The sequence below is a fragment of the Dysidea avara genome, chromosome 3 (genome assembly GCF_963678975.1).
Source record: "Dysidea avara chromosome 3, odDysAvar1.4, whole genome shotgun sequence".
Classification (NCBI taxonomy): Eukaryota; Metazoa; Porifera; class Demospongiae; order Dictyoceratida; family Dysideidae; genus Dysidea; species Dysidea avara.
Window position 1 is genome coordinate 8,914,787 of NC_089274.1, and position 11,278 is coordinate 8,926,064.

The 11,278-nt window shown below is 38.3% G+C and overlaps 1 protein-coding gene across 3 annotated transcripts in view; it reads left to right on the forward strand.

Moving 5' to 3' along the window:
* The window catches only part of LOC136249247 (uncharacterized), a 112,806-nt gene extending 101,941 nt beyond the window's left edge, over positions 1–10,865 (forward strand). For 2 of the 3 annotated variants that reach the window (XM_066041210.1, XM_066041211.1), the window contains 8 exons: positions 1,489–1,885; positions 1,934–2,005; positions 2,333–2,598; positions 2,646–2,767; positions 2,817–3,058; positions 5,827–5,909; positions 6,146–6,236; positions 10,360–10,865. In XM_066041210.1, coding sequence (XP_065897282.1) covers positions 1,489–1,885; positions 1,934–2,005; positions 2,333–2,598; positions 2,646–2,767; positions 2,817–3,058; positions 5,827–5,909; positions 6,146–6,236; positions 10,360–10,767 — 1,681 coding nt within the window. In that variant the 3' untranslated portion in view covers positions 10,768–10,865. The remainder of the gene's footprint in view (positions 1–1,488; positions 1,886–1,933; positions 2,006–2,332; positions 2,599–2,645; positions 2,768–2,816; positions 3,059–5,826; positions 5,910–6,145; positions 6,237–10,359) is intronic. The other variant, XM_066041212.1, reaches the window with a different exon arrangement.
* The last annotated feature ends 413 nt before the right edge of the window (positions 10,866–11,278 follow it).

An 11,278-nucleotide genomic window follows, 5' to 3' on the forward strand; every position in this document is an offset into this window, starting at 1 on the left:
CACCTCAGTCCTAATTTTCCCTTAATGAGTCAAGTAGTCTGCCAATGCATTTACTAGTGTTGCAAAGCCATGCAAATGTTATCAAGAAACAATCATATATGGCCTGATAGAAAATTTAATGGCAAAATCAATGGAACTTTTTGCAAGTTGATAGGAGCAACCACCATCCAGTTATGGATCATTTTATCAAGGTATGTAAAGGGTTTGCATGTTTCCTTGCCAAAAGTTATTTACATGGCTAGTTTTGGCCTCACTGTTTAGTATTAGGGCAAAATCCTTAAATCCTTATTACAAAACAAGTAGAATGATGTAAATTGCATAGTCATAGGATGGATGCTTTGAAAGTTACAGCGCTTTGTGCAAGGCACTTAAGTATATTTGGGCCAGTTTTCTGGCCTTTGCGGGTTAAGAGTTAACATGAGAAAGTGGATGGAGAACCCTTCTTTGATGTTACTATTTTTGGAAACTTCCTGTATTCACATGACAATGACAAATTTACTCATGGCATGTGCCTTTCAAGCCACTCTCTGTACCTTATCTTTATCTTTACCTTTATGCCCACCGTACAGTATGGTAGTACTGTACATTAGTGATCATAAAAGTTTCGGCTTTTCTGCCCAAAAATATCACCCTAAAAAACCAGCCTCACAATACCTTCATGGCACCTTGGCAGTATTGGTTAGGTATAATCAAGCCCAAAAGTGCCTTCAGTACAACCTGAAACATTTATTTAGTGGAATTTTACTGACTAATCCCTTCAGACAAGCATAACTCAATAACGGCTAAGGATATGGGGTCACTCTTTAATGTTACGTACTTCAGCCTGACAGATGCCTTTTGACATACCACAGTACATACAATGTATGCATCATGGACTTACCTTTGTCCTCCTTTGTGTCCCATTTCTTTTTGCTGACAGCCCAAGGTGTTGATTTGCGGTAGCTCGATGGCTTCTCTACATTTGTAAACGGGAATCATCCATATTTTCTGTGAAGCTGGACTGGATTGATTGCAGGAGGCACTTCTCTTACTGTTCAGGTTGAACATGGTTGAAAGCAAATCGTAAATGGCCACTTCCACTTTCAAGTCAGTTGAGGTGCACGGATCTTCCATATTTTTAGTAGTGACTGGATTAATTGCAGAAGCACTTCTCCTACTGTCCTTTTTTTTGTAGCGCTGTGTAACAGGCTGAACATAGTTGAAAGTGAAGCGTAATGGCTACAAATCAGTAGTTGGTAGTTGGGATGCGCGTTCAGGCAAAACATTAACTCTGGCACCATTTTTTCTTTTCATGCAATATGCGCAGGTTCACCAGTCACTATAAGGAAAAATTAGGAATTACAAGTTTGATTAGGGATCATAGAGAAAAAGTAGGGAAACAAGGGAGGTCGCCTACACCTGCAGATATACTATTGCACATTTAATAGTCACGGGTATGGACTGATGTAGAGATTAAATGTCTATTGTATCAATTGTCTTGTTATATAGGGCCTCTACAAACTGTGATTTGTTTACTTTGGATAAACCAGATTTTGATGTTTGCTTGAACTTTCATCAGGACTTTTCAACTAAACTATCACAGTTTGCTACTGCAAGATATCATGCTGCTCTTCAGAAACACAATCAAACCAACACTGCTACAATGAATGTTCAAAGCAACCCAAGCACATCCTCATTTGCTAGAAGAAGTGATGTTGAGATGGAGGATATAGAGTTTGGAATACTTGATGACAGCCCACAACCAACGACTACTGTAAAAAAATCTAAGTTGATATGGAAGTACACATGGTTCTTCACCATATCTCACCAAAGCAAATTTGCCAACACACTGACTGCAGTTAGCCTTCTGTTGAATGCTATCTTAAGTTTTATAATACCATATCAAGTAAGCATTTATGAGTGCCTGTCTGTAACTGTTTTATTACATCTGCAGGTCTTCTACAATGAGCACTATGTTATATTTAGGGTGATATATATCATCAGTGAACTATTTTATACAGCTGAGGTACTGTAGGTTTGTATGTATATACAGTATAGACTGCATGTCATTTATCCCTCTTTTATCCATACCCCATTTATCTCATTCCACTATGTATATCAGAAGGTTGGTAGTTTATGATAGCTCTTTTAGAGTAGTTTAATAAAAATGAATAGGGTTCAGTTACCTGAACACATTTTCATCAATATCTGGCCATCAGGGTTTCGATAACTGTTCATGCATGACTGCTCTTATTAACCATTCACAGTATTTCATGGTAAAATGACTTGCCTGATTTGTGATTATTTTCAGCACATAATTATTTTCAGCAAGTTTTGTCATGGTTTTCACTAGATTTATTTCAAGTTCCACATCACTTTTGAAGATGAGAAAGGCATAGAAGTAATTGATCAAAAACAGATTGCTCTACATTATTTGAAGTCTAAAACTGGATTTGTTGTAGACCTGATTGCCATCATTCCTTTCGAAGTCTTAGGTTATACTATTACAGATGACTTTTACCAGGAGAGAGTATATTTAATCCTTCTACTTATTCATTTGGTGCGCGTATTTCGAGTAATGTTGATTTTTCATCCAGACCATTGGAAACTTCCAAAATGGTATATAAGCATGTTGCTTTGTAACAAATTATATTGTTTCTTTGCAGGCTCGAAACTGTTGGAGTATTTGCACTCTGTACTTTCTGTACAATCTTTGTATTACATTTTATGACATCATTATCATTTTTTATTCAATATGGTGATTATGATTCCTGGGAACATGCAGTTGGTAAGGACAATGCATACTCTGTACCACTACTTGGTAATCTTGTTTGTAGGAAATCTGACAAAGATTCCGTATCTATTGTACCTTCGTAATGCCTACCTGCTCACAGCAAGTATGACTACAACTGGCTATGGAGACATTACAGTTACTTACATTGCTGAGGCACTATATATCAGCATAATCTTAATCTTTAGCAAACTGTTTTATTCTTTCTTTGTGGGATACTATTCTGTATTACTGTCACTAACTGCAATCCAGCAAGTCACAGCCAGGCAAAACTTCAATGGCTTAAAGGTTTGTCATGCAATATTGTGTAACAATATATCATACAATACAGTAGTACTGTATAGTAGGATTTGGGCCTTTCTAGCCAAGCCAAAATGTCTTCAAAGTGACTTCCAACAAGTTTCTAGAACAAAAATTTCTGCTAAATGACTGCCTGTCTGCCTGTCTGCCTGCCTGCCTGCCTGCCTGCCTGCCTGCCTGCCTGCCTGCCTGCCTGCCTGCCTGCCTGCCTGCCTGCCTGCCTGCCTGCCTGCCTGCCTGCCTGCCTGCCTGCCTGCCTGCCTGCCTGCCTGCCTGCCTGCCTGCCTGCCTGCCTGCCTGCCTGCCTGCCTGCCTGCCTGCCTGCCTGCCTGCCTGCCTGCCTGCCTGCCTGCCTGCCTGCCTGCCTGCCTGCCTGCCTGCCTGCCTGCCTGCCTGCCTGCCTGCCTGCCTGCCTGCCTGCCTGCCTGCCTGCCTGCCTGCCTGCCTGCCTGCCTGCCTGCCTGCCTGCCTGCCTGCCTGCCTGCCTGCCTGAGACTGACTGACTTGACTGACTGACTGATGCCTCCAGCTAAGCATAATTTCACAATAGATAAGTGATTTCTTCACTGCTCGACATTGCTTCGATCTGAGATGTGCCTTTTAACCAACCGCAGCAGCTACTAACAGTGCACACATCTCCATTGTGTCCCATTTCTTTCTCCACGACTGTGTAGGTGTTGATTCGTGGTGACATTACAGGTTTTTGCAATTGAATTCGTCGCCTTTGCGATTGAATTCGTCCCGTTTGCAATTGAATTCATCGGTTTTGCAATAGAATTCGTCCCGTTTGCAATTGAATTCGTCGGTTTTGCAGTTGAATTAGTCGGTTTTGCAATAGAATTCGTCGCGTTTGCATTACAGTTCGTCATAAACAAAACGGCTCCAAGAAACCAACCGTTCATTAAGAGATGAATTATTTATGCCATGGAGAGTTACACTTGAGACACTAGAAGGTAATTGGAACTGGTAGTACGCGAAGTTGATAGCTGTCTGACAAGTTAATTAGCTTGCTCGCGAGTGACCACACCCATCGTGAATGGCGTAGTAGAGTTTGGGATGTTGCTGGATAGGCTGTAGAGGAAGAATTATTGCCTTATAAAGAGTTGTTTACTACTGTTGTACTTGAACAAGTTCTTGTAGCAGCTGCTACATCATGTTTTCGTGTTTGCTCCAGCTGCCATTCTTGTTACGGACGAACACTCAGACTGCAAAAGCAACAAATTCTATTGCAAAAGTGACGAATTCAATTGCAAACGGGACGAATTCAGTTGCAAAACTGACGAATTCAATTGCAAACGGGACGAATTCAATTGCAAAAACCTGTAATGTGTAATGACTTCAGTACAGCTGGCTATCACAAGAATTATCTGTAATTTCTGTAGTGACTGGATTGATTGCAGAGGTGTTTTTTGTGCTGTTGTTCATTTGTAACACTGTATAATGAGTAGAACTTACTTCACATTGCTTTCCAGTCAGGGCGCACGTTTAGTTTCTGTAGTGACTGGATTGACTGCAGAGGCACTTTTGTGCTTTTCTTTATGTGCACAGTGGGTGAAACAAAGCAAGCAAAATCTTCACATTCAGTAATTAGTTGTCAGGGCACGTGTTCAATCGCTTAATCTGGTGTCATTCTTTCCTTTGATGCAGTATACAATAGTTCAATGGTAATAACTTATGTAACAACAAAAAGTAAACAAACAAGTGTAAGGAATTTATAATTGAGTAGGGATCATCATACAGTACGGTAGTACTGTATATTAGGGATCATGGAGATTGGGTTTTTCTGGCCAAAAAAATCACCCAAAACCAGCTTCACAATACCATCCTGATGCCTTGGCAGTATTGGTTAGGTTAACCAAGCCCAAAAGTGCCTTCAAAAAGACCCTAAATGCTTCCAATAAATTGCTACAAATTTTTTAAAATTTTCTATTGACTAACTAATCGCCTGCCTGCCTGCCCACCCGCCTGCCTTCAGACAAGCATAACTCAATAACGACTAAGTTAACAGGCTTGATTTTTTTTCTTTTTCACTGTTCGATGTCACTTGTACCACAGCACATACAATGCACACATCATGGACTTACCTTTGTCCTCCAATTTCTTTTTGCTGACAGCCCAAGGTGTCAATTCGTGGTAGCTCACTACATTTGTAAACGTGAATTGTCCATATTTTCCGTGGTGACTGGATTGATTGCAGAGGCACTGTTCTTCGTTTGTAATGCTGTGAAATGGGCTGAACATAGTTGAAAGAAAGCGAAGTGTAATGGCCACTTCACTTTAGAGTCAGTTAATTGATAGTTTGGGCATGCGTTCAATCAAAACCATTACCTCTGGTGCCATCCTTTCTCTTGATATGGTATGTGTGGGTTCCCTTGTTCCGTGACCTCCCTTGTTTCCCTACTTTTTTCTATGATTCCTAATCAAACTTAAATATTATTCTTTATACTTGTAGAAATAAAAAGCAATGAAAGAAGGGAGGCCATCTTCACCTGCAGCTGAACTAATGATTTTATGACTAATCTGTACCATAATATTTTTTATTTAAAGTGATATCCCTGTGAGAAAGCTATAAGCATGTTAAATTTGCTGGAGGATTAAGTCACAACCGCATCTGTTTTTTCCTCCTCCATCAGACAGAGTTCCGCGTAATTATTCTGAAACTTTATATAGTTTTGTTACAGTAGTCCTTATAATGATTAACCAATGAAACATATGAACACATTGCTATAGCTGTTACTGCACTTTTATTCTATTAGATGATTATGATGAAGAATGGACTTTCTGGTACACAGCTACAGAAAGTATTGCACTATATTGAGTATACATGGGAGCAAAACCAGTAAGCATTGTGCTATGTACATGCTTATCGTACACACAGTTTTATTTTAAAGTATTTTTACTTAGGCCTGATATAAACAATTGTATGTATGTACATATAGTTGCTTACATTATTACAAAATATTGAGTAATCATCAAATAGACTTTAAACTTTTTTGTTGAAGTTGCATCAGCAATCAAGTTGGTCAACTATTATTTATGCATCTATTGAAATGTGTATTCATTAACTTTCTCTAGTGGGTATCATTTGCTAACATTGTTTACTGATTTACCATATGCTCTGAAGAAGGAAATAAGATTGATCAGCATCTTGCCTGCATTTGAAAATGTAAATATATTTGTGTATGTGCATTGTGTATTACTAGGGATCCCCCAATTAAATGACACTTATAGTAGAGCGGTATAGTGAGCACTTCATGCACTTTGTGATACAATTATGAAACTTTTCACATAAATAGTAATCCTTGTGACATTTATTTTTTGATATAGTGCCACTGCATATTTGGCCTTAGGCAACCTTTATAGCCATTTTTGCATTGAAAATTTATCATTTTTGTCTTTATCTCTGAAGCATTATTTTACACTGTTAAAACATGGTGTCAAATTAAAGGTGTTGATCTAAGAAACAATACGACTTTTGTTTGATGTGAATAGCTCATTCCACCACAAAGTTATGATTACTTCAAGTAGTCATAAAATTTGTTGCCCTTGGGGTAAAAATTACCAATGGGCAGTAAACTTCCTAGAATTTCATGGCTAATATAAATTATCATAACTTTGGGATAAAACCACCTATTGACTTCAAATAAAAATCAAGTGGTTTCTGTCAGCAAGACCTTTAATTTGTAACCATGTTTAAACAGTGTAAACTAATGCCTCAGGGAGATAAAGAGAAAAATGATGGATTCTCAATGAAAATATGGCTGTAAAGGTCACCAGAGGTCAAATCTGCGATGGCTCTATATCAAAAAATAGTTATCACAAGGAGTACTATTTGTGTGGAAAGTTTCATAATTGTATCACAAAGTGCACGAAATGCCCATTTTATGGTACTATGCAGCTCCACTATTACAAAACACTGCCATTAAAAATCATTATAGAAATATTGTATGCAATGAAAATACAAGTCTTAGTGTGCCTGATGTTAAACGTAGTATTAGTAATAAGAAAATATTCACAAAAGTACCATTTTTTATAATAATATAAGTGTATAGTAGGGACCACAAAGGAGTAGGCATGGCCCACAAAATAACATCACCCAAAAAACAGCCTCAATTTTCCCAGACGACGATGAGGCAGTATTGGTTAGGTAAAACTAAGCCCAAACAAGCTTTCAGGTCGAGCCGAAATGCTTTCAACAAGTTGCTACGGAATTTAAAAAATTTTTATTCAACAGAATTTTCTACTGACCTACTGCCTGATGCCTTCAGACAAGCGTAACTCGATAACGGCTAAGGCTACGGGCTTGAATTTTTCATTGTTCAACGTCACTTCAGCCCGAGAGGTGCCTTTTGGCATACCGCAGTACGTACAATGTATTCTTCATGGACTTACCAGTGTCCTCCTTTGTGTCCCATTCATCTTTGCTGACAGCGAAAAGTGTTGATATGGTGGTGGCACGTGATGGCTTCCCTTCATAATGAAAATCGTCCGTATTTTTCATAGTAGCTACTTCGATTGCAGAGGTGTTTTTAAAACAGTTTTTGATTCGTACTGCTGTGTAACGGGTTGAACATAGCCAACAACGAAGCGTAATGGATACTTCACTTTTCAGATGATAATTTATATAACTGGGGCGTGGCACCAACCCTTTCGGTATGCGTGGGTTGCAGATAGTGCTCTGCGATATATCGTTAATACTGTTTATCATGATAAATTATCATAACCAATTATCATACCGTGACAGCCTTTGATAACTGATACGTATATCAAAATACCAGTATATCGATGAATACCGGTATAGAATTGCTTTTAACCCAGCCTTTGGTGTTTAATTATCCAATTTGTTGATGGTTTAGCAGATATGCCCTAAACAAAAACTTGAGGTTGTCACATTACAACACATGCTTACTTGTACTGAACTATATATTTTTTGGTTTTTGGGATGATTCCCCCTCATACTAGGCCCAAGAAATGATACAATAGTTACAATGACAAGTTAGCTATATACCGATATACCGCGATATTTTCCTGTTACTAATACCGTGTATTCAAATTTCAATACCGCCAAGCTCTAGTTGCAGAGATGCTTTTCGAACAGCTCTTGATTCGTACTGCTGTGTATCGGGTTAAACATAGCTGACAACGAAGTGTAATGGATACTTCACTTTTCAGACGATATAGCTGGGGCACGCGGCGCCATTTCAAATGCAGTATGCGTCACCAATCATAATAATATTATTTACAAAAAAAGTTAACAAACAAGTATTTCAAAATTTTAGAATTTATAACTAGAATAGGGACCATAGCACATCGATAAAAAGTACTGAAACAAGCTGGAGTAGTGCACGATATTGAATTACAGTAAAACAATAAGAAGCGTTATATCCCTACTGTGCATTTCCATTATGGTATATCTTGGAGCACAGAAGGGATATAACACTTCTTATTGTTTTACTGTGATTTAGTATCGTGCACTACTCCAGCTTGTTTCAGTACTTTTTATCGATGTGCTATGGTCCCTACTCTAGTTATAAATTCCAACTTTTTGAAATAGTTGTAATATATAGCCAAAACACAGATTTTGGTCTGCCTGCCCACTAGCAGTTGAAAACTATACTGGCATATTGAAGCATTTATTGTCCATATCAACACTTTCTTTCAGCAGCATATTTAGATGCCACAGAATTATTTCAGAGCTGTATTTCAGAAGCACTTCAGTCTTGGTACTACTATAGAAAAGATAAACTAGCTAGATATCTGCAGCTTCACGATTCGCAATAGGTTCACGACCACGCCCATCAAATAAAGATCAATATAGGTGGACTAATAGAGATAGAGTACGGAGACCACATGCACCTCTTAACAATCTAGCTATTTACTTATCAGTAAACAAGATGAACTCATCCCGGTAGCCCTTATTGGTCTAACTAGCTACACACCCCTTGGCTGACTTGAGATATACTCTAATACAACAGTCATGTAAGATATTCTAATAGAACAGTCACAAATTACATTGTAGCTAGCAGTGCTATAGCAAAAATTAGTATTTTAAAATGAAGTAGGGATCTATACAATAAAACAAGAGATGAATGATGCATGCTATTACAGCATAGCTCGATGGGAAAGTCCCTACTTTAGCTCATTAGCTATAGCAACTATTTTGTTCAATGACAAAGTAGGGACTTTCCCATCGAGCTATGCTGTAGTAGCATGTATCATTCATCTCTTGTTTCACTACTTTTAATTGCATAGATCCCTACTTCATTTTTATTTTTTTTTAAATATAGCTATTAGGGCAGTTGTAACTTTAAAGTATGTACTATATCTATTTAGCTATGTAATAGTTGTAACACGGGCGTGAGGGCTTTGCCTGATATGTATGCCTGACTGCCCGAGGGCAGAGGGCATACATATCAGGCAAAGCCCGAATGCCCCGTGTTACAGCTAATATGTAACACTTATTAAGCTGATAGCCTGTACAGGGCGATCAATCACCCAAGCCAATATGAGTGCAGCTACTGGATGCATTATGTATGCATACCTAAAATTTTCGATTATGGATCAGCAGCTAGTATGTTCTGGTTACGTTCAGTTATGATAAACGGACATATCCTACAGATATCACGGAGAATTTCTGTTACGCGAGTTTAATGTTTTAATCGGTGCTATTGAATCATTTATGGGAAAGCTACGCAGTTCACTAAAGGCCTAGACAGGTAAGCTTGCTTGTAGAGTGGTTACTCCGTGTAGAGTGGTAGCTTCGTGATGGGGGTGTGTCCGTATTTGAAAACATGCGGAAACGATCAAATGAATAAGCTATAGCACTAGTTTTTACCTTAGCCCAACATTTTTCAACTTGTAGGGTGGCGAGGACAACAAAACGCTCTATGTCTGTGTGGTTTTCATGGCGAAATTCAAGTTGTGCATCCTAATCACGTGAGTATTATTCGATCCCCACAATCGATTTCGGTCTATATAATCAGTGCCCAGTTGTAGCCCGGCTAGCTAAATGTAGCCCGGGCAGTTCCTTTGATCTGAGGTGTGAAAGTGTTACATAATAAAGTAGTAAACAAGAGTATATGTTCACTTGAAAATAAATGAAAATGTAGTGAAACAAAAGACATGATTGTTTTACAAAAGGTAAACCTCTGCTTTGGCATTGAACAAATCATTACTACAAGCCAAGTACGATTTCCCCACATAGTTTCAGCATAAAATCATGTGTCCTGTTTCACTACTTCTTGGCAACTTCTTTTTTAAATTATACATGAGAAGCTGTTTTGTTTTAGGTACAATTCCTAGCTAATGTTGGTGTCAACATTTTAAGTGAATTATCTCTGCTGTTGAAGAGCCAATACTTCACTCCTGGCCAATTTATTGTACAGCAAAATGATTTAGTGCAGTGTATGTATTTTGTATCAAATGGGAAAGCTGAAGTGTATGATTATGATGGTAATGGATCAACCAGGATCTTACAAACTGGAGATTGCTTTTGTGAGGAGACACTGTTCAACAATGAGCCTGCTCGATATTCCATAAAAAGCATTGATTATGTTGATGTGTTTGTGCTACACAAAAAAGACTTTGATATACTGTTGTCCATCCATCCTGAGATTGCTCAAATTATTTCTCAACACATCGGAGAAATTATGAATCTCCATAGTGGCAAGGAGTGTTGTACATCAAAAGATATTTGAAATTCATAATGGTGAGGTCCTCAAGGTGTGGCCGATAACAAACTGAACATTGTGTATTCATATGTTATGTTTTAAAAAATTTAATTTGTGCAATTTCACAGTGCAGTTTAGTAAGTAATTTGTATATAGGGGCATGAGATCATGCCATAATGGGCCATCACACCTCAAGGAGCTTGTGTTAGCTACAGAAGACATGAGCTACTCATCTGATATGATGACATGATAAGTGCAACTCTGCATAATACTTAGCAAGGAGTTCACACATAATTTAGAAACCTGATTGAGCAAAGTCAGATTACCATTACAATTGTATAGTAAGGATCATGGAGGTTTTGCACATTCTCACAAAAAAGCATTGACTAGAAATCAGCCTCGCAGGCACCTTGGCAGGCACCTTGGCAGTATTGGTTAGTTACAACCAAGCTGAAAAGTGTCTTCAGTGTGACCCAACACACTTTCAATAAGGTGGTACAATTTTTTTTAGTGGAATTTTCTTCTGAATGGCTAACAT